Raw genomic sequence first — 24386 nt, forward strand, 5'->3', positions numbered from 1 at the left:
CACAACAGGAGAGGTCTTGGCGCAAGGGAGAGGACAAACTCCCTTAGAAGGCTAGGCAGCAGATTTAGTCACACAGGCAAAGCTACGCTTTCCAGCAAAGGGCCTAGGCAGAGCATCTTCACCCCGAGCATCACCTGCAACAGTAGCAAGGGCCTCCAAATCCAAAACTGGGTCAGAGACACCAGCCGTGGGGGACCCAGCCCGATACCCCTACGCAGAGGGCGTGGGTGAAGACGGAAGAGAGCCTTCGTCAGCAACCATGGGAGGAGGGAGACCAGCACCCTGCAGACCACCAGCGACAGAGGCAGAGGGACAAGACGAAACATCCACATCACCCACCAGGGAGGAGGTAGGGCCGCCAGCAGGGGATGCCGAGAGAGAGTCCTGCGAAGCCGGGGGCCATAAAGATCCACCACCAGGTATGTCCACAATAGCATTGCCACTACCCATGGCCACAACAACAATAGAAGCAGCGCCCAACACAGGGTCCAATGCTGCAAGGGAGTCGTTGCGAGGGTTTTTCAAAATTGCCTGGGCGGGAGACATTGCAGGAGACCAATGTTGCGGATATCTTGAAACTGCAAATATTAAATGAGAGAGTTTAATAGGGGTACTTTAGAGAAATAAATGCACCAATTATTGACACTAATCCTGAAGATGTCCAATATATTAAAAAATAAAAATACATTCTTTCATTTTTAAGTTCATTTGAGATACATTTTTAAAACACTAAGATAAAAACAAGTTTTTTGAAATATAATATTTATATTTATTTTGTTGTAAAAATATTTGATTCACAATTTTTTATCTAAAATGTTCAATTCTCATGATATTTATTTTTATGAATTCATCTTATAATTGAATATATAACCAATTGTAAATATTAATGCATATACCAAATGATTAATTACACATTTCCATGTTTAGAAAAATCTGCTCACAATTTTTTTTTGTGTGAAACCATGTGCGTACACACTTTAAAATATCAATTTTGTTCATTACTAATATTCAATGAATGCCGTGCAGGCATGCTTGCTTAGATTTGCTTAGATTTTTTTTCCTTCATTTTTAGCATTTCAGGTGCCAAACTATTTAAATGTATTCTAAAACAATTGACTGGCATTTAGTAAGAATTGATTGGCCTATAAGTTTGGATACACAGGAGTAAATGGTTAAAATTTTAGTGTTAATGATGCAGAAACTACTTTTGACTGTATCTTGTTTTCAGTGGGTATCATTCAAACCAGCAATCTGAGATTGTAAGTATTTGTTAGGTGAAATGTTTTAAACTGTTTTCCAGCAGGGTTCATTTTACTCGCAAGGTTGGTCTTGAGGTTGAAATCCAGGGTAATGAATTTGAACGTATACAACATTAATGTAGAAAGAAATGCCCCTGTGGTTTCATACACCAAACTGGCATCTGGCTTGGTGCAACCTTAAAAAAACATTTTAACTTCAGTGATAGGGTAATTCTATTTCTATTGCAAACAGGAGAAACGCGCACACACAAATATGCACACACACATCTGTGTGTTAATTAATTGTCTAATATTTTACTCTACTGTTATTTCATAGCGATTTTAAGTGTTTTGTTTTTCTTATACCATTCACTAATTATCATTTCTTTTGTATTATGAAGATTAGATACACAGTTCTTTTCGTGAGCTATATTTCACTAGGTAACCCAAGCTCCTAAACATGCTCAAACATTTTCTGATGATTCACATTCTAATCAATTCCAAAAAGCTCTAATTCTGAAGCATAGAATTGAAAATTTTATTCCCAACTTCAATAGAAAACTCTTTGAAACGAGTTAAATTGCTTCATGTATCTTAAAAAATGAATCAAAACCAGTGTTACTGTTTTTTTAAATTAAGAATGGGTTTCCACCCTATATTACAAAAAGTTCAATTTAAGAAAAGTCGATAACTGATTTCAAAATTACAAAACCATGCTCATGCCTTCTTGCCATGCTGCAACCAATCTAGACAAGAAACCAAAATCATAACGAATTGGAATTTTTGAATTCTTCCAGCCTCAAAGGTGGAGGGAAAAGCCTGCCAGATCGTCAACATAAGATGAAAACAGAAGGCATGAATGCATGAAACCAGGTTGGTGAAAGAAAATGATGTCCCCGTTCCTCTAGAACATCTGAATCCTAGACAGTCAATAAATTTCTTTCCTACTGCACACCCTCACTTGATCAAACACGGCCTGAGAAATCATACTCATAACTTTGCATTTGTGAGTAAGGTTCGTTAACCTAATTCTGAGAGATGAATTCTTGTATTGACAGGAAACAATTGTCTTTCCATCATATGACGAGCCTACCATGAACATATTGCAGGAATTGATAAGAAACATTTCTTTTGTTTTCCACTAACTTTGTCCCATGGGAGAAGGGAGTAAGCATGTTATAACTACAAATATTTTATGGTACACTATACACCATTCAGAAGTGTGCAAGCGAGATCTTGAAAATATAAAGGTTTGGCTTTGTCCTTGAATGTCATTTTACTCCTATCCTTCTTGCTGAGCAGGGTTCTCAGGCCACCTTTATTTAGAGAAGGACCAGTTGGAGTATTTGAAGACTTTGAACCTTTCTTCTTGTCCACGGTTTGAGTTGAATTTGGAATCTTATTTTCAATTTGGGCTAAAGGATTGGAGAGTCTGTCAGGTGGCAAGGAAAGTTTGATCCTTCTTGGTGGGCGTAAACAAGCTAGATGACATCCCTTGCGATCCAAGCAGTCTGGCAATGAACCTACCCTCAGCTCACTTTCTATCTCTTGTTCAACCTCTCCTCCACCGTTTTCCTGAAAACCAAGGAAGATTGTATAAAAGAATTAATTATTTGGATTCAAGATTACAGCAATCTACAATAACTAATTATAAGTGCAAAATATATGAAACAATCACATAATCTCAGTATGTAAAGGATAGTGTGAATGGAACTTCTGAATCAAACAGGGAAGCCATGACTGGGCAATGCATGCTAATGTACATCTTCTCAGCTTTTGTTAAATTTTTATTTAATTTTTCCTACCATAGCAACAAAGGGGGGAGGAAAGAGAGTAATAGCCTAACCCCCAGCATAAGAAACGTGAACTGCTTGTTAGCATGAGCTATACGAGGAGTTATCTCTTTCCGAAGTTCAGCAAGGGTCGCAGTTTTTGGCAAAGACACAATACATATAAGCTTATCCTGCTTTTCAGTGGATTTTCCCCATTTAACATACACGTCAACATCACAAGCATTATCCAAATTACTGGCAGATGATTCCCTTGTTTGTGACAGGGGAAGATCAGTCTTGCCTGGACTCATAGAAAAAGATATTGGCGAGCATGCTTGTTTCACAATCTCAATTTCTTCAGAGAATGATGTTGATGAGTCTTCCAGTTCCATAACTTCAATTCCTTCAGACAACGATGTTGATGAGTCTACTAGTTCCATATCCTCCATTTCTTCATGGTTATATCTTGGGTGCTGTTTAGTGGCAGTGTCAACATCTACATCAATGTCAAAACCAACACCCAATTCATAGCAAGGGAGTGAATCATCATTAGAAAATTGTGGTTTTTGGCCTGACTGGGATGGACTTGTATGTGTCCTCTCCCCATTGGCTCCTTCCAAGTTTAGTGTAGTGGTTTGAATTTCTTTCTGCACTTTCTGTATAGAACTGTGATTCTCACAGTCGGTTGGAAGAAGGCTATTACCATGAAGATTTTGTGTTTCAATATGTATTCTGTTCCCACAGTCAATCTGCACGGCTTCTTGACAACCATTGTCCTCATCATTATGATTGATTTCCATCTGCAGTGATTCATGATCTTCATCTGAGTTGGAGGCACTGCCTGTTTTGGAATATAAAGCCAGATCACAGATGTTCCCCTCATTTGGTAGATGAACAACAGTCTTGCAGGGATCAGTTCCAGATCCATCAAGTATCATATTTGAATCACTGGCTTCACCTTTTGAGTTGACAGCCATATTCTCTCTCTCAATAACTTTTTTATCAACATTTTCTATTCCCTGATGACTTTTTTCATCATTTTCTTTAGATTCCTCGTTGTAGACCTCACCATCTTCTTCACCTTCAAAAGATGTTTCAGGTATGGCAGGCAGCCACCCTGTGAATGATATCCCACCTGTCCAACCCACATCAAAACAATTATTTGTTCCAGAGCTCTGCACCCAGGTGGAATTCCTGGCCACATCACTTAACATAGAGCTTTTATCTGGGCTTTTTACTGATACAGTGTTGGCCCCATTACATATATCCATTTTCGTCTTTACATCATCGTCACCCTGATGAAAGACTTTAGAAGGAAATGCAGGGTGCTTTGTCTCATCATTACTTTCTTTCAGAATATGTAGATCTGCTGAACTGCAGACCTGTACACTTGGCTCCAGCACCTCACTTTCTATATCAGATAAAGATGATAAATCATCAATTTGATCACAGGATCGACAAATAACAGCCTGGTGTTCTGAATCATTGCACACAACCGTAAATTGAACCTCTTCATCCCAATCCCTCAAGCTGTGTTTTTTAGTGTTATCTTCCCTGTGCCTAATCTTTTCAGATGTTTGCTGATGTTCACAGGGTCTAGTGTCAGGACAGGAATCCTCTGTATGACAAGTTGAAAGATCAATCATTTTCTTGAAGCTGTTACAGGACAGAATTTGACTGCCCTCATTATAGGCAATGTTGGGATCTTTGGACATGGCTGAATCTACCTGGACTTGCAATTCATTAGAGGCTCCGGCTTCTAGAGTTGTTTCTGATTTTCTGGAGATCAGAGGAATACCTATTCCAGTGGCATCTGTTGTAAGACAATTTGGAATTGTACAGGAATTGACCATCAAACTATATGAAGTTTGAGCCATATTTGATTTGATTGAATGCCCCTTCTGATGCTGGTGGTCACTTATCTTGCATATAATCTCGTCTTCTATACTTTGCACCATATTGATGAACTCTCTTATTTTTGCTTGATGTTCCTGCATATCTGTATATAATTTGGTTTCTTTCTTTGTTATTATCTGTCTGTTAATTTCAATTGTGTAGATTAATTTTAGCAATTTCTCGTGTATTTTCTCCATATACTCCAAAAACTGGTATTTCTCTCCTCCTATATTTGCTACCCTGCTTTTCAAATTCTCTACTTGCTGGTTCTTTATAATCAATTCTTTTTCAATCTTTTCTCTGAATTCATCTTTCAACTGATTCTCAGCTTGAAGTCTTTCAATCAAGTCCAGCATGACATTGATTCTGTTCTGCAAAACCACTTGATCAGTAGCCTTGTTCTTCTCTTTGACAGGAGATTTAGGTAATTTAACAATGCATTTGGCTTTGGATCCATACTCCAAGGTGCCAATTGTTTTATAAATGTCTTTTGGATCAGTGCTTGCACAAAGAATCATCAGAATCTTAGCCTTGTCATCCTCAAAAGAATCCTGGTAAACAAGAGAAACTTAGATAATGCTTCCTGTTGGAAATGACTCATTTACAGCATTGAGACAAAGGGGTGAAGGTACTAAAGGCAGAAATACCTGGAGAAGCATGGTCAACTTACTGTCCCTGTATGGGATGTAATTATCTCCATTTGCTATTGCCTCTACAACCCTTTTCAGTGCTCCATTCCCTTGATTTATTTTACCTGTCTGATCCACAAGGAACTAAATATTACTATTCCTAGTTCTATTGTTGAAGATGATGGATACAGAAAAGAGAAAAACGTGGACCTGCATTTTTGCTTCTATTCCAATGGCAGCCTGGTCAATATTTTCTGAACCAGCCATGTCCACCAGAACTAGCTGGCCTCTAACTGACGGTACATCCACTGTAATCTGCATTAAATTGTATAAGAAAATTGGCAATCCTAGCAAAACAATGTCATGCATACATTCAAAAGGAGCTTGTATGGTACATGTAATAAGAGAAGACAATATCTGCATCATAAACTTTACAAGGATCTATTAAGAAAATGAGCAAAGAAAGGGTCGCCCATTCAATGAGGATTTTGTATGTTACTATGTGAATATGTAAAGATATCAAATATATATTTTAGTCTGAACTTCTAGAATAGACTTATTTCATATTTTTATGGTTCAATAGATCAGAGGCTTTATCAGACATACAATAAAAATTTAAAGGTAATATACATTGACACCATAGAAAAGAAAGAGAAAGTTACTATGCAATGGCTGCGGGAGCTCCTTTCATTGCAGTTGGTACTCTTGACAACACGCTTTTTCTCAACCAGTTGTATATCTCGAACAATATCATCTGCTTTCTTCCCACTGATTAAACAGGAATTTTTTACCTTTCCGCCCCTCACATCCAATCTGACCTGCAGTGCAATGGCATGCATATTTCATAAGGCAAACTAATAGTAACTTCTAAAGACTAAATTCATAACCCCATTTGATGAAAGGAAAAGCAACAGGATTAAAGATGAAGAACACAAACTCCTCTTTTGCTTTCACACACATTTTCATCCAGCAAAGATATCCCAGAATAAACTTTCACTGTACTGTACAAAATATCGAGCAGCTGATTCAGTAGCATTAGCTGCTATAGAGGATGGATGTCATAATGTCAACAAAAGTTGTATAACTAGAGAAACTATTTATTAGAGATTCCACATTTTTCTGCTTAGTTCTTACCACATCCTCATACTGCAACAATTAGTCACTAATAAATAATTTCATTGAATTAGCCTTTCATGAATTCTGCATTTCCCACTTTATAAGCTATAATAATATTCATGTTGGGTACTAGACATTCACAACAACCTGATTGCATCCAGAAAGTAGGTAAGGGAAATATACACTTAAGAAGAAATTACTCCAATCTATAAGTTCACAGATTCTGCAACCTATCAACAAACCCTTGGGGATAATCACAACAAAAAGCTGAACTAGAGAATTGCCTCATAGGCAAAAACACCCTTGCAATGTAGCATAAGCCACTCACAAAGACAACTTTAAAAAAATAGGCAACCTTATAACAAACTCTATCAAATAATCTTATGAAAACATTAGACCGAAATCTTGGATGAGTAACTGATTTAAATAGGGAATATAGCAAACAATAGAAAGCCTTGACAATAGAAACAGCATTGCTAACAGCACTGTAATTTAAAATCTAATGAAGAGACCTGAACTGCCTAACAAGATAGGAAAGATCAACCACACACTGCAGCAACACTCGCTTCCAGCAGATTACTTCATGGAATTGGCAATTTAATAACAGAACTCAGAGTCATAATATCAAGAAATGTCAAAAACGTAAAGGCTGGATTAGAGAACAAAATTGCTAATTTGAGGCATTGTGGTTTGTTATCACAATAAGAAACTTAATGACAGAACTCCTGAGATGTCCCAGCAAAAGCAACCTTCTAATGCCAGAACTCTTGAGATGTCCCAGCAAAAGCAACCTTCTATGTCCCAGCAAAAGCAACCTTCTAATGCCACAGCAGGCACCCCCAAGAGATAAGGTCAAGGAATTGGAAAACCTAATTTATGAAATCCGTGGTCAGACTCTCAAAAGCAGCCCCAGGCCATAATTTCAACAAAATCCCAAATACTAATTTCATTGAAATGGGCAAAACTTAGGACCAACATAAAGGCTATATTATTGAAAAAAAATTGTTAAAAGTATTCAATTACGGTATTCATTATTAGAGATGCAGACGACAGAAACCCTCAATCAGCCACAAGATAGTCAAGAACAAACCTTAGAGATAATTTCATGAAATTCAGGCAATTCAATAGAGAAACCCTAGGGCATAACTCTAGAAAAATGTAGACTAAAAGTTTCTACAAAACTCTAGATGACAGTTTAATTGCAATTGGGAACCTCATGAATAATGACAGTTCAACAGCATTGAAAAGGATCATGATGAATTCCAGGCTGAACTTAATGACAACTTCTGAGATGACACAGCAAAAGCAACCTTCCATTGCCACAGCAGGCACCCCCAAGAGATAAGATCAGGGAATTGGAAAACCTAATTTACAAAATCCGTGGTCATAATCTCAACAGTAGCCCCAGGCCATAATTTCAACAAAATCCCAAATTATAATTTCATTGAAATGGGCAAACTTAGGACCAACATAAAGGCTATATATTATTGAAAACAATTGTTAAAAGTATTCAACTACGGTATTCATTATTAGGGATGCAGATGACAGAAGCCCTCAATCAGCCATGAGATTGTCAAGAACCTAGACTAGAAGTTTCAACAAAACCCTAGAAGAAAGTTTCATTGCAATGGGGAACCTCATCAACAATGCAAATTAGATCATATAACAGCATTGCAAAGGATCATAAGTTCGAGGCTTCCAGCTAACAGTTTTTTGGTGTCATAGACATTAGCAACTCCAATCAGTCCAAGGGTCCATAACTATAGAAGATATGTAATGAAGGTATGAGATTCAAATCCATGTTAACCAAGCATCACACACCCCAGATCCATGGGTATAGGTATGTATAGTAACACCTACTAAGTGCACAAATAACAGACACAAAATACCTCAGCAACAACTATAGTTTTTATACATTTTTTAAATTTTCTACCAACAATACACATTTAAAGGGATGTATACCAATCTAATAAAACTTACTGGGTACTCCCAATCTAATAGAGAAACACAAGGGCATAACCTCAAGAAAAACCTAGACTAAATTTTTTAAATTCAACAGAACCTTAGATGACAGTTTCATTGCAATGGGGAACCTCAGCAACAATGCAAACTAGATCATAAAACAGCATTTAAAAAAATCATTATGAGTTCCAGCTATGTCATGTTCCCCCATTTATAGTAGAAATAATTAATATAATTTTTGCCATATAATATGTTAAGATCGTATTAAAATTATATTATATTACATTGATATTAAAAAATGATATCATATTATCAATTTACATTTTATATATTAGATGATGTTATTACATTAACAATGTACATTAATTTACATTTTATATATTAAATAATGTTATTATATTAACAATGTACATTATATTAAAATGATGCATTAATAATATATATGTTAATAATATACATTAACAATGCTGGATATTGCCATTGTATTAAAACATATATTATATTCGTTGACCGATTTCCCCAAAAGCCCGATAACCATTCTTATGAAACAGTGGGTTGACTGAATGGTCTCCGCGTCAGTTCATGGAGGATCCCATCAGGTGAGAGGGTAGCGACCCTTCAAAAAGGGGCGCTACGAAATAGGAATCATCGTGGCTTTCCACCACGGTGGGGGTAGGATAAATAGCCTTCTTTTTTGGATATACGAAAAAGACGAAGTTATCAAGGATGCCAGCTGGGGATTAAAATACAGAAGCAAGCAGTGACAGGCACGTATATGGGTGATTTTCTGAGTTAATATTAAATATAACAGACAGCATTTTATATAATAATATTTGTATATCATTAAACTACTGTGTATGATCTTAATTAAATTGGTGACATTAATATAATATAGCGTGAAAGGGCAAATAACATACAATTATTCAAACAGCATTAAGATTACATTACTGTTAGACTATATATATATATATACACACACAAGAATGAATAAGGAAATCAATTTCAGATTGCACAAATTGTTATTATACTGTGAATTCATATAGTGCTACTGCTGATAATATAAATATTAATGTAGTGTTTGTAATGAAATAATGACAAATAATGATTAATGCTGATATAAAGCAGTACTAACAGAAAGCATTGATAACAATCTAATACAAGGCACTAATGTAATTTGATAACTATGTCAAGTATAATTAATTATCATAACGAATTGAATAACAAATATAACTTCATTAGAATATCACAAATGGTTCATTGTATATGAGGGGCTCTCTGTTAAGTACGCCACTCCATGATGGATGCTTAACACCTGCTACATGGGGCCAAGAGCGTTGTCACACCTGCTCTTGGGCTTAAGAGGGAAGGTTGTTGTGATGAGGGGGAACGGTGATAGGACACCTCACTGGGTACACCACTCCATGATGGATGCTTAACACCTACCACATGGAGCCAAGAGGGATTTAGCATCTGCTCTTGGGCCTAGGATGGAGGATCTCTTGGACACCCTATCCAGCTAGCCTACCCTAGTGCACTAAGAAATTGGATAATAAAGAATGGCAACTAACCTACAATCTGATTCCATCTAACAAATATAATACCAACAGTAATTAATACATTAAAAATTCATATCATTCAATCTAATTCATTAGCATATGTTTCAGTCTATAAGTATTACTTCATATACGTTCCCTAATTTTGTGTTGCAGGAAAACAGTATACAAAGGTACTCCCATAAAACTTTATTACCTATTTAGATTTGGGCAAATTTAAGATAATTTAGAGTATGATTAATTAGGGGACATTACAAGCTATTAGTTTTTTGGTGTCATATGACATGGACATTAGCAACTCCAGTTAGTCCAAGGATCCATATATATAGAAGATATGTAATGAAGGTGTGGCATAGTGATTATGCGATTTAGATCCATGTTTACCAATATCCCAAAACCATGGGTGTGTGTGTAGTAACCCCTACTAAATGCACAAATAACAGACACATAACACTTAAGAAACAACTATAGTTTTTATAATTTTGCGTACTCCCAACTTACAATCTATATACTAAATGATATGTACTCCTAAGGTTTTTGTCCCCCGGATGATAGGTTGCGGTTTCATCTCCTATGTGCCCAGGTGTTCTAGGCTTGTAGCAATGCCAATAACACTGAAAGTAGAGTTGAATGTTTGTTATTTTCCCAACATTTTCCTTATTTTTTTAACTTATGCTTTATATTATAGACCAAGCTCCTGGCGATCCTCAATGGAAAATCAGTCCAGTTGGCAATTAATTGATTATAAATTTCCACAAACATTGGCATTTTAACGTAGGCAGCTAGCTGAACAACATATCTCAAAACAGTTGATCAACAATCATAGGCAATTGGTAGTAGTGAATTGGTCAGTCCATCCTTTAATTTGTGGTGTTAACTGAGAGGCATTGAAGACCCAGCTGCTTCTTAATTGTAAGATACAAATACTCAACTGCTGCTTAACTAGAGGACACAAGATTCGGTGGCCTTACTCCTAAAATGCAACATATAGTTTTAACTAAAAACTGAAAGTTACTAACAGCTTATCTAATTGCTAATCCCACAGTGACAGTCCATTGACTAAATAGTTGCAGATCGAAAAAGGGGACATGAAAAATCCTCCCTTTTAAAATTTGCCTGCCCTCAAGCAAACAAAGCTAGTTGATCTAGGATGTTAGCCAATTTCCAAGCAATGAATTCCCTTGCACATTGTACTATTCTAATAGTGTTACCTCATCTTTCGCCCAACATTTTTTGTTGTTTATTGCATTAGAGATTCCTTCTTGTGGTTCAATGTATTCAACATGTTTGCCCAAGATGCTCAAGCACAATTCATCAAGTGGAGGAGTTACATGTTTGGGTTTCAAAGCCTTCATCTTGCACAAATTCCCATTCAATTAGAGAAGCAGATTTCCTACTTCCACCAAGCTTTTTCATTCAAGCTGCTATTACTTCTCTTTCTTCTACCAAGGTCCTAGTAGTAAAAAATTGACTAGACCAATATCTTCTCTCTTCATTACTTCTATCTTCAATATTAGCTTGAGGCCCTTGCTGAGAAGCTGAGGATTGTTTATCTTTAGACTTGGAGGAAGGAACATTTGCAACCTACCTTAGTGCTATTGCATGAAACCTATCTTTCGCTGACTATTCTAGTCCTGAATTTGGTTTTGAGAGGAAGCATCTACTTCCATTACATCTTGCTCTACAATTCCACAATAAGGATTTTGTTTTTGTTTTTGTTGTGTATTTTGTTGACTATCTTCACTAGTTGGATCTGTTAGTTTAAGAATACGAAGAGTTCCATCACTCACATGGCATTCTGCATTTGAAGGAATTTCTTTATCCCTAGAATATCCATCTAAATGATTTCTCATTTCTTCATTGCTATTAGGCCTACCCTTGGTATTTGTTATTTATTATAGTCATCATCTAAATAATTTCTTTCTTTCTTAGACTTATTCTTTTCCTCAAGTGGTTGAAAAATCTGCAAGAAAGTGACTTGCAATAGTCTGATACTTGTGAATCGTGACTGATTTCAGTGAGATGTTCTAGTTCGCCACTGAAGATAAGGATTCCCTTTGTGCACCATTATTTAGAGGCACAGTGGCATCTTTTGGTCCAATCATTTGCATTCTTTGAGCTAAGAGATTGATGAGATTTTGCTGCCCATCCTTCAAGGATCTCATAAGTTGAAGAATTCTAGTTCTCTATCCTTGTGTACCATTCCCTGGGTTGATGCAGTACTGATATCTTTTTTCTTAAAAGCTTTTCACAAGCTAGCAAGATCACAACCCTAATACCACTGTAGTGACCCCTACTAAATGCACCAATAATGAACACAAAACACTCCAGCAACAATTATTCACTCAATCTAATCTAGAAGCAGCTGATTAATATCACATGGATTGTGGAAACTTAATGTCTGTAACAATTATACCTTTTTATATTTTTTATAATTTTCTAATGACAACAAACATTCAAAGGGAAGTCTACTAATCTAATACAATTTACTGGGTACTCCTAGCTTAAAACCTCTAAACTAACTACTATGTACTACTCCTAAGGATTTTCATCCCTGAGATAATAGGTTCATGCTTGAAGGGTTTCATCTCCAATACATCCAATTGCTGTAGCAATGCCAGTAAAACTGAAACAAGAGTTGAATGCTTATTAATTTTCCAAAAATCTCTTCTGTTCTGCCTTATGCTCTATTTCATAGACAAATCTCCTAGTGATCATCAATCATAGAAAATAAGTCCACAAACAATTGCAACTAAGTAACAACTAATTTTCTCAAACCTAGGTAGCAAATTGAACAACATTCCTCATAAATATCAATCCACAATCATAGGCAGTTACTCCTGAATTTGTGACAATTAAGTAGTCAGTCTGTCATGCCCTTGCCTAAGATGCAATATAAACCTTATTCTAATCAACAAGAAAATTTGTCTTATTTATAAGACATCATGAATTTAAAATTCTTAGAAGGCAGTAATCATCTAGAACAAAGGGTGACAGGTTAACTAATGCAGCGATTTAAATAGATATACAATGCAAACCTAAATAACAGCCAAACCTGGGCCGACTGCATCTGCAAATATTGGCGCACAAATTAGAAGTCAAAATACATTAAATAAATAAATCTATATTTGCTTATGTTGGCTGATCCCCCTCTCCATCTTGGCACCCATTTTTATATGTCAAAAAATTAAATAAAACATGTTTTATACTATGGGCCGGCCTTCCCAAGTGTGGTGTCCACTCTTGTAGCATTTAAAATCAAAATAAAAACATTCAGAAGAGGGCCGACCTGTTGATGTGTTTTTTATGACACCTCAAACTTAAAATAAAATACCAAGTATTCTATCGTCTCTTGACTAAATGATCACTCGCTCCACCCCTGAATGAGTTAGAATCAATGAACTTGGACATCTCAATGCGGCACAACTTGATTGGTTTGATGAAGAGTACGATGCCACCTCAACGTGCACAACATGTAGATCATCACAAGGTATTTGTGATGGGGCAATATCTCTTGATAGTCAACATTATCCATGCCTGGTATGATGAAGATGGGGCATATTCCCAAATTGTATCATCTAAGTGATCAAGCTCTCTAACTTTGATTAACTCTTTTGAAACTATCTACTTCCTTGATCACATTCGTATTTCAATCCTCTTATCTTGGGAATCCTGACCTTTCAATTGCACTATCTTTCATCTTGAATTTCTTGTTCTGAATTACTTCTTGTACTAGCAGTGATTCTTGGATTTCCGAAGGAAATTCAAGATTGTGACAATTCAACTTCATCATTGTGATGTCTTGAATTTGTCTCTTCTTGGCGTAGTTCTTGAATTATGGAGCATGTTGCAATGAGTATATTGATATCTCCTTCATTGATTCTTTTTGATCTTGAAATTCTTTGATGGAATTGCTGACTTCATGTGTGAAACCCTTTGCGTTCATCATCCCTGTCTTGGCGAAATTCCTCTCTTCCTTGAACCTTGATGATGTTTGATGAGACTATATGATGCCCTTGGTTGATCTTCCTTTGTTCATGTTGAACTTGAATGTCTTGTATTACCCCTAATTAAACTTGAATTCCTGCACTTGATGTGTGGGGGTATCTCCATGTGGTATAGGCATTGAATCTTGGATTTCTGAAGGAAATTCAAGATAATTGCAAAATTTATGTCATCTCCTTGCTATGCCTTGAATGCCTTGATGTAAAGGCTTGTAAAGCAATGTTGCCTTAATTATCTTGCACCATTCTTGAAGCCTCTCCCCAAGTTGCACCTTTCCTAGCCTTCCTCCTTGGCCTCAAAACCTTGAAGTGTTGACTTCCTCTTGAATATTGATGCAATGGTTATATCCCTTGCAAGTTTGGTACTCGATTCCCTTGATGTCATAATGTTAGCACTAAATAAGTGAGCCTCCTAAACACCTAGATCTTGCTAGCTAGCCCCCTCATGTTGAACATCTTATCTCATCTCATCTGTGTTACAATCACACTAACAAATGTGGTGAAGGAAAAGTTTCAAATAGCAAGGAGCCTATATTTAAAACCTTCCAAAATGCTAATAATTGGCCAAGGAGACATGGTTACAAATATTTGCTTCAGTGGTTATCTCTACAAGTTTTGAGCAAATAGCTCTAATGGCATACTAACAAACAAATTTGGAACCCTAGAATGCCTTGCATGTGTTCTAAGAAAATATGGAACGACTAAATCTTTAAATGAACAACAAATAGAAATATGTAGATTTGTCGTGTCTTAGAGTCTAGCAACTCATGAGAACCTCAAGATTCTGAGAACATTGAAGATTTAAGGAAACCCACAATACCCTACTCACAATCGTCGATTCTCTAACATTCGCATTCTAAAACACGTGAAAACTACTTGCAAGATATCCTTTCATTCATATGCCTCTGGATCTAGTGTGAAATGGAATGGGGAAGCCTGAGAAATTCGTAGTGAACAACATTCGAACATAGCTTGAGTTTATTGGGTTCTACAAAATTAATTGTTGCATTAATTAGGGCATGGGTCACACTCACCTCTATCCCCTTTAAATCCATACCCTTTTGATTGAACTATAGTTTTTGGGCACCTACAAAATCAAATTTGGTGGTTGGAAGGGTTATTTGATCATTAATGGCATTCTAGGCATTGAAAGAGGGAAGATAGTATGTACCAGAGATTTGGCATGATATTGTTCATTGGCACCATCTCTGCAATTAAAATATTCATTTTGCCCTTTACCTACTATGTTAAGAGTTTTTTGCTCTTCATGAACCATATCACATTGTCAATAGAATAGTGAATTTTGAACCATGTCATATTGTCAGCAAAATGCAAACTTTAGAACTATGTTGCACTTTCACATGGTTTGCAAACACACGAGCCAAGTGACATTTAAAAATTAGCCACTTTTCCTTTCCTCCCTCTATGTTTCATTTTGTCAATGATTTGGCAAGTTCCAAACCCCATGAGCTCGCCAACACCCCTCTGCACATTGTCTTTAGGTTAGAGCCTTTGGCCTTTGCAGAACCACGTGGAAGGTTCAAGAGGTCTAACACCAATACTTAGTCTTTTCTACTTTCTTTCATGTTGGAGATTTAGACAGCCTTTTGCATTGTTGGAGTTCAAGGTTTGGGAGTACCAAGGAAATGATCCCTTGAGGCAAGTGGATGGAGTGAAGTTTGATAAGCCAATAAGTATAAAGGAAAGTTGGACTTCTAGTGAGAGACATGAAGGGAGAGAGAAGTCCAAAATTTTGAGTTTGACAAGGAATCCAAAGCGATTAGTTTTAGAAGGTCAGGGAAGGTCTGAAAAGAATGCCAAATCCAAAAGTTTGAAAAATAGACTCAAAAAACTTTTAGAGAGTGGGGCATTGAGCTATTGTCTTTGACAAGTAAATGGTACTCTGGGAAGGGAAAAAGACTTAGAAACTTTTGAAGGCAATGGACTGGGAGGACTTAGAAACTTTTGAAGGCAATGGATTGGGAGGTTGGAGTTGAGGGAAAAGGCATGACATCAAGGGAGACTTTGAAAACTTGTATCTCCAACAAACATTGAAAACATTTAGGAATTCAAGCACAAAAACTCTTATACTTAGAATTTTATGGATTTTGACTATGTACAACAAGAGGGCATGATAGAGTACCACGCCGAGGAAAAAATCACAAATGAAGACCCACATAAAGATTTCCCAAGTCGGTTATAAATAGTGGGTCAAATAGGGTTAGATAGACAAAAGGGAAGGGACTCAAGTAAAATTGACAATGGCAAGATTGAGTCCAAACAAGTGCAATTTCACAAAACCTATCTCTAGTTGAAAAACTATTATTCTAGTTCTAAATTTGGTTTTGGGGAGTGACATCTTCTTCCATTACATGTTGTACAACAACATCATTATGACTTTCTCTTTTTTTGTGTGTGTATTTTGTTAATTGTCTTTAGCCTAGGTCTACTTGTTCAATAATATGAATAGTTCCATCACCCACATGGTATTTTGCATTTGAAGTAATTTCTTTATTTCTACAGTATCTATTTGAATGATTTCTAATTTCTTCATTATTGTTAGGTCTACCCTTAGCATTAGTCATATCTTCCTTATCAAATTCATCATATGAAGAATTCATTTCTTTCTCAAACACATCTTTTTCCTCAAGGTAGTTGAAATACTTGCATTTGTTTGGTAATCTTGATTGATTTCAATGGGTGTTCTAGTTCCTTGTTGAAGATGAGGATTCAAATTGTGCATTGTTACATGGAGGTATACTAACATGGTTTGCTCCATGCACTTTCATACTCCAAGCAAGGAGATTGATGAGCTGTTGCTTCCTACCATTCAAGGATCTCATCAAGTTGAAGAATTCCAGCTCTCTATCCTCATGTGCAATTTACTTGTTGATGTAGCACTAATATCTGTTTTTTTTTTTTTGAGACCCTTTTCATAGGTTGGAAAGATTAGGGCTTTGGTACCACTATAATAACTCCTACTAAATGTGCAAATAACATACACAAAATACAACAGAAACAATTATACATTTTCATATTTTATAAAATTTTGTACCAAGAACGGACATTCAGAGGTAAGTTGGCCAATCTAATACATCTTACTAGGTACTCCTAGCTTGCAAACTCTATCCTATCTGATATGCATTGCTCTTGAGAGTTTTTGTCCCCAAGATGATAGGTTCAAGCCTAAATGTTTTCGTCTCTTTTGCACTCAGTGGCTTTAGGCTTTAGCAATGCCACTAATACTAAAATGAGAGTTGATTGTTGGTTAATTATCCTAATGTCCCTTCTCTTCTGCCTTATGTGTTTGTTTTATAGACCCAGATCCTAGCAAATATCAATCATAGGAAATCAGTCCACAAATGGTGACAACTAACTGACAATTAATTTCCTAAAATGTAGGCAGTTAACTGAACAATACTCCCTCAAAACTGTTGATCTACAGTCATAGGTGGTTACTTCTAAATTGATGGCAGTTAACTGGTCAATCCTCCCTCAATTCTGTTAACTGATAAACACTGAAGACTCGGTCACTGCCAAACTGGAAGACATGGATACTCAACCGCTGCTCAACTGGAGGACACAAGACTCAGCTGCGTTATTCCTAAAATGCAAAATACATTTCTAACTGAAAACTGAAACTAACTACCAGCTTATCTAATCGCTAATCCTATGCTGCAGTCTATTCTCTAAATATAAAAATGGGATACCTTGTTGAGTCCCATGATCAGTCTTTTGTTTAAGGATCCATATCCACAAGCACCAAGTTAAAGCTCCATTGTAAAATGGACAGATATTATTTATGAATAAAAATCAGGAAGGACAAAAAAACTCAAGAATTGCAGTAACTAAATCATATGCTTTTTGGACTGAAACCACCCTGAGAAGATTTCCATCAGGGAGCTATGCATCAGTCAAGAGGTGATCTCAATGACTTGGGGACTGTAACTAATTCTGGGACAAATCAGCCCAGGCAGAAGGGTAAAAGTCCAACAGTTTCACCTCTGCAATATCTGCAAGGAGGCTTGCCCCAACCAATTCGTGTTGAGCTGTTTTCTTAAAGGGAAACATTAGGAAAAGCCTAAATTAAATCATTAATACATCTAAGAGAATTGTTATTAGTTCCATCTTCACCAATCCTTGGTGTCATCACACAGTGACAAACCAGCATGGTTCTCTGTGTGAATAAACCACAAGTGTTTTGGTAAAGGATCCTTGTGAATATCCATCAAAAAATTCCTGATAGAATTTTAAATACTTGTACGAACTTTTTTCCAAAAGACTGCACATTTCCTCACTATAAATCTCCACAATATTAACCTTCACAATGTCACCTCCTTCGCAGATAAAAGTTTCATTCAAATGCAGAAACTTGGGAACAATGTAAAGCCTCGATCACACAACAAAATTGCTAAAAGCACTGTAATACAAATGATATTCAGATTCCACAATTAGGGAAGATAATTACAGAAATCCTGAATCCCTCTGCTAGATGAGGACAAATAGCCTTACACTGAAGCAGTAATAACTTATGATAGATAAATTCTATACAATTGGGCAATCCAATTACAAAACTCCAGGGCATAATCTCAAAAATTACCAGACATAATTTCAAAAAACCCCAGATGGATTTTATTGAAATGGGGATCCTTGGAACAACATCAGATCTAGCTCATAAGGGTTGTTAACCAAAAGACCAAATGTGGGTGGTCTTCAGCAAGACATTTTCTTTTTCGTTTATTCACATGCAAACCTACAGACATGGGTTCAAATATACCAAAGAATTGGTAATATTCAAAATCGGCATTGACAAAAGAATTCTAACTTGAAAAGACAGATGTATTGACAAAAGCAAAGAACAAAAACAGGAAGATATTGTTGAAGTTACTAAATGATACTCTTTTTGGATTGGAAGAGAATATCGAAGACAGATATATTGTAACAGGGGACACCCATATGTCTACAAGTGATTAAAGTGACTTGAGTACTATAACTAATTGCAGGAGGAATCACCCGACCCCTAAGAATGGTAAACAGCCAACAATCTCATCAATGTGTACTCAGAAAGAGATTTTACCCCACACAATTGGGTCTCATGCTGTCAGCTCAAAGGCAAATCTTGGGAACAACATAAACGAGAATTTTGGCAACCTCTAAGAGAATTATTATGAGTTTCATTCCAGCCAATCTTGGTGTCAATACGCTGGACTAAGTCCATGGCTGCGTATGAGTAAATGATAAATAATATTTGGCTTTCTGTGAAATCCCCAGTTTGGTCTTTTGATGGTGGACTTATATCTATAGTCAAATGAGGTGAGCTCAACTGGTAAAAGTATCGTGTCTTACAGCGTGTGACTCCAGGTTGAAATCTACTTTGAAATTGGGTAAGGAATAACATGCAACTCACAAGGCGTTTGAAATGGGATAAAAAACAACATCCAATTTGCTGGGCATTTAAATTGGGTTAAACAACAATATCTATACCATTTAATGCATTCCAACACACCTCAACGTGTCCCTCGTACAAGATTTACCAAATTTAAAACCAAAAAATAGCTTATGAATATCCACACCATAACAAGTAAACTAATTATCTTGAAAAGAGAGAAGTAAAAGGCATTGAAGTAGCAAAATCAAAACTAGAATTCTGATCTAAATTTAACCTCACAGAATGTTACTTGACCTGCAGGAGAGAAATCTCGCTGAAAACATTTGTCCATTATATGGAACTCCAGTTTTTTGAGATCTTCCCTAAATGGAGTTCAGTAGGTTTCACAGTCACAACGGATTAAAGTTTGTCCTTTCCAATATGAATCGCCTAAGGAAATCAATTTGGCCTTTTGGTAATGGGCCCATTTGAAAATCCACCAACAAATGCAAAACAAATTTGGAAAATTTAAGAGGAAGACAGAGAATAAAAGTAACAAAATCTTACTCTCTTTGGACTGGCACCGCCCTTAGCCGAGCTCCTTGCCAACAGATCACACACTTCCTCGTTGTAAATCTCCAAAACACTAACCTTCACAATCTCATCTCCCTCGTCCATGATATGATGCAGGGCTCTGTAAGCAATACCACCTTCTTTCGTATCCCCAAACATGGTATAACTTTTCCCTGATCCTGTGGCTCCATACAATACAATGGTACATTTCCCTCCACTCTTCACTCCTTCCACTCTTGTTTTTATGTACTTGTCATAGAATGTTTGCAAAGCCTCCTCACTCCATGAAATCCCATCTAGGCTAAAGTCCATGTGCTGTCCTGATTCGGATTTTATTCTTATACCCTTGTTGTCAGCTAACTGAATCACAAACCCATTGTTTAGGCTGTTTTGCCTTAGCCTGCCAATTACTTCCACTGGGTGGTCTTCTTTTTTCCATTGAATTTTGCCCCCCATTGCTGGAAAAGGTTGCTACTGATACTGATTTCTCCAGCCACTTTAGTTTTTCTTCTATTGTACTAGTATTCATCTATTCCAGCTCGTCGATTGATTTTTCTTTTCTATTCAGATTCAAATCAATAGATCCGTTGAGAGAAGTTCGACATGACCCCACGATGCAAATACCGTGGTTCCCTTGGGAAATATGATGGACCAAATTTAGAAGTTTCCCCCTCTTATGAATTCAACCGGCTACATCATTAGAGGGACACTATAAAAGAAAGCTATTCTTTGTAGAATCAAACGCATCTTAGAGAAATCCGTGAGTCGATGGGGACGTTTTTTGTAATTATTATCACCATTGTGGTCGTCTTACTAATCATTATCTTTCCAGTGCTGTATTTAGTGACACACACACAAACAGATAAACAGAGTCTTATTTGAAGGTGCATCTTAGGTGTTGTATAGATATTTTGTACAAACTTAATGTGTAAAATGGAAATTAAGTTTATTAGAATTAATTTTAAAAAAACTATTTTAATTAAAATTATAAAATGTTTATTTCTCAAAATCTTTTATAAAATCTAATTTTTAAAAATATTTTTTTGAATTAATTAAAGATTTAATGGATCGATATTTTTAGATAGATTAGTTTGGGTTTTGTATGGGCTTTTGATTACTATTATTTGTAGTTGACATTTATATTTGGAGTTATAATAATATACTAGCACTTGCATCCCAATGAGATGCAATGGTTACGCAGATAGCAAGATATGCTTTGAGTGATATATTAGAGGGCTAATCATAAATAAACAAAAATAAAAAGTAACAATAAAGGAATATCTAATGGTCTGACAAATAAAATCTAATGCATAAAGCTATACATAGTTGTAAAAAAACCCACCAAGAGACCTCTATGATAATCCTAAAAATGATAACATGGAAAAGGAAAATCAAGTTGATCATGAAATTCAAACTTGTTGTTTATTTTCACGACCACGAATTTGATACTTCTGAAGTTTTAAATTCAAATTTTAAAAAGGACCCCAAGACATCTCTTTGCCTCTACTCGAACTATTGTCTAGCCATAAATTTTTAGTTTCTTTCCCAAATCCAATATGCACATAGGAGTTAGATCTACTTCATTTTCACAACCACGACTTCAACCTTTTAAGCTTCAAATTTCAAAATTTTAAATGGACCCCAGGCCATCTCCTTTCTATCAAAAGATAATTTACCAGCTTTTACAACATAACTTTTCAAATTATCATTCCTAACTTATTTTAACTATCTGTAAACCACTCCAAAAAAATTCTCATCTAATTGTGATACTCTTATAATCACTCTTGCTTTTGTCATAGAATCGCACTACATTTGCATTCTTAAATATTTATATCATTTCCAAACTTTAATTTTATACTAAATATCTTCTTTTTTTTTTTATAAGTTATCTTCACTAAAGCAATATCTAAATCATTCATTACACACCTTATTATATTATTATATATTATTAAATAAAATCCAAAGATTTAAAAGAAGACATCTTTAAAGTAAGAAACTCTCTAAGATTTTCATCAAGATGGTCAATCTTCATTACAAGTATAAACATCAAAATTATTTTTTATTTATTAATACAAAAGATTTATGAGTCATAGATGCATTTCCACAAATTAGATTGACATCCATATAAATTTATTTCCATAAATTAGATTCAAATTCATATATAGATTGATTATAAACAATTAAGTTCTCACATAAAACTTATTCAACTCAAATCCAATTCAAATTTTAAATATCAATAGTTTCGTTGAGCCCTTAAATCATGTTAGAAGCCTCAAAAAAATCCTTGAGAAGTCATGAATTATAAGTATATATCTTTGCCCATATACCTTTCAAACTCTTAATTACCTTTGAAAAATCCTTCATGTCTCAAGTTTCCCACTATTATTCCCTATAAGATTCATAAGTTTCCTTTATAGTCATGATCAACTCATCACACTGGCTCAATATTGCCCCATCACAAGTTACCACAGTCTCACAAGTGTCATATTTTAGAGTAACTAAGAGGCTGCAGTAAGAAGAAAGTTGTTGCTATAGTGTATCGCAATCCTGCAAGTCCTTAACCTTCATGACCAACTCATCACACTGGCTCAATATTGCCCCATCACAAGTTACCACAGTCTCACAAGTGTCATATTTTAGAGTAACTAAGAGGCTGCAGTAAGAAGAAAGTTGTTGCTATAGTGTATCGCAATCCTGCAAGTCCTTAACCTTCATGACCAACTCATCACACTGGCTCAATATTGCCCCATCACAAGTTACCACAGTCTCAAAAGTGTCATATTTTAGAGTAACTAAGAGGCTGCAGTAAGAAGAAAGTTATTGCTATAATGTATCGCAATCCTGCAAGTCCTTAACCTTCATGACCAACTCATCACACTGGCTCAATATTGCCCCATCACAAGTTACCACAGTCTCACAAGTGTCATATTTTAGAGTAACTAAGAGGCTGCAGTAAGAAGAAAGTTGTTGCTATAGTGTATTGCAATCCTGCAAGTCCTTAACCTTGTTTCATTAACATTTGGTGAATTGGCAGTAAAAAGGAAACAACTTATTGGTTTACCGCACTACCGTAGACCTCAACTCATAATTCTTTGAGTGAGTTGTGGGATAGCAGTAAAGGATGGAAGTAATGTAAGTGTTACTGCAATCCCACAGAAGTAGTATATTACATGGTTATGGGCTTTGCGATAAAGCGATAAGTGAAGTAAGTTACCCCTAAACTGTAGATGTTAGTAGAAGGAAAGGTTCAGTCTTGCGATACAGTGGTAAGTAAAGTGTTGATACTGCAATATCGTGGGAGGTGCTTACATGACCCAAAATGACCTTGTGGTAAGGTAGTTGACTATCACCACACTCCTGCAAAGATTGAAAATTGGGGCTTGAGGAAGGTTTGCGATATAGTGGTAAAAGGAGAAATAAAGGTAGCTAATCAGGGATGACGGAAGTACATCATAGCCATTCTTTTTGAAAAGGGTGGCGAAGTTATAAGGTGGTAAACCAACACTAATGGATTAAATACTAAAATGACACTCACAGACATCCATTAAATTCAGAATTCTCACTTGTAAAATTCATTCTACACCCCAAGGAGTTTTTGATAATTGGAACTTTGTGACGGCAAAAGAGAGCACATAATTACTTGCGAATTCAACAAGTAAGTACCACATTTTTCTCAAGGTTTTGTAAGCTCCTAATGGATTTAGAAGGTAGCCCAGTTGAATTTGAGCTGAATTTAAGCTAGAGTAGAATGCTTCAGAAGGCGGAGAGCTCTAAACAAAAGGGTGAATCATCAAACCCTGCTGAAAAGAAAAGGCCACTCCAGTTGCTAGATATCTTGCCACAGTAAGAGGATATAGGACCTAGGAATGTTTTCAAAGATAGTATGCAAGGTTGCAGGGATGCCCTAATTCCCATGGCTACCTAGGATTTGTTTTGGTATTTTTATTATAAAAGAGATGGTAAGGTTCCAGTATCAAACCCGTGGAATTTGAACCTAGATAAATTAATTGTGACAAATGTATTTATGGATGTTGAGTTGATTCAAGTGTTGGCCGAACACTATCATCGTGTTACCAAGACTATGAGAATGCCAAGTGGAAATCCTTGTTAGTAGGAACTAGGTTAGTCATTGTGGATTGTTTCATGTTGAATAAATAGGCTCTAACTAAAGTTGAATTGGGCAAGCTTGAGGAAGATTATATTAGGTTGATAAAAACCTATAGGAAGGATGAACTCCCACTGTACATAAAATAGGGCTATAATAACAAAACTATG

General features: G+C 36.1%; 1 protein-coding gene across 2 annotated transcripts; it reads right to left on the reverse strand.

Annotated features, from left to right (window-relative positions):
* Window positions 1–1840: 1840 nt before the first annotated feature.
* On the reverse strand, window positions 1841–20882 carry LOC131039600 (kinesin-like protein KIN-10A). 2 transcript variants are annotated; one of them, XM_057972391.2, is made up of 6 exons: window positions 20106–20873; window positions 6198–6353; window positions 5746–5850; window positions 5554–5664; window positions 3085–5457; window positions 1841–2813 (listed from the first exon to the last, which is right to left on the reverse strand). In XM_057972391.2, exons 1-6 carry the CDS (start codon window positions 20565–20567, stop codon window positions 2442–2444), a joined length of 3579 nt encoding a protein of 1192 aa, XP_057828374.2. In that variant the 5' UTR covers window positions 20568–20873; the 3' UTR covers window positions 1841–2441. The 2 variants fall into 2 exon arrangements, with proteins under 2 accessions (XP_057828374.2, XP_059077399.1); XM_059221416.1 differs by having other exon boundaries at window positions 2645–2813; window positions 3312–5457; window positions 20106–20882.
* Between the last annotated feature and the right edge of the window lie 3504 nt (window positions 20883–24386).

Source organism: Cryptomeria japonica, chromosome 5 (assembly GCF_030272615.1).
Source record: "Cryptomeria japonica chromosome 5, Sugi_1.0, whole genome shotgun sequence".
NCBI lineage: Eukaryota > Viridiplantae > Streptophyta > Pinopsida > Cupressales > Cupressaceae > Cryptomeria > Cryptomeria japonica.

What these genes read in the sequence shown, in the direction of transcription:
- LOC131039600 (XM_057972391.2), bottom strand. Translation starts at nt 20,567, where the DNA reads ATGGGGGGCAAAATTCAATGGAAAAAAGAAGACCACCCAGTGGAAGTA. An exon ending in GCGGTGCCAGTCCAAAGAGA is followed by an intron (nt 6,354 to 20,105) that starts GTAAGATTTTGT and finishes ATTGCACTGCAG; the next exon opens with GTCAGATTGGATGTGAGGGG. An exon ending in GCTCCCGCAGCCATTGCATA is followed by an intron (nt 5,851 to 6,197) that starts GTAACTTTCTCT and finishes AATTTAATGCAG; the next exon opens with ATTACAGTGGATGTACCGTC.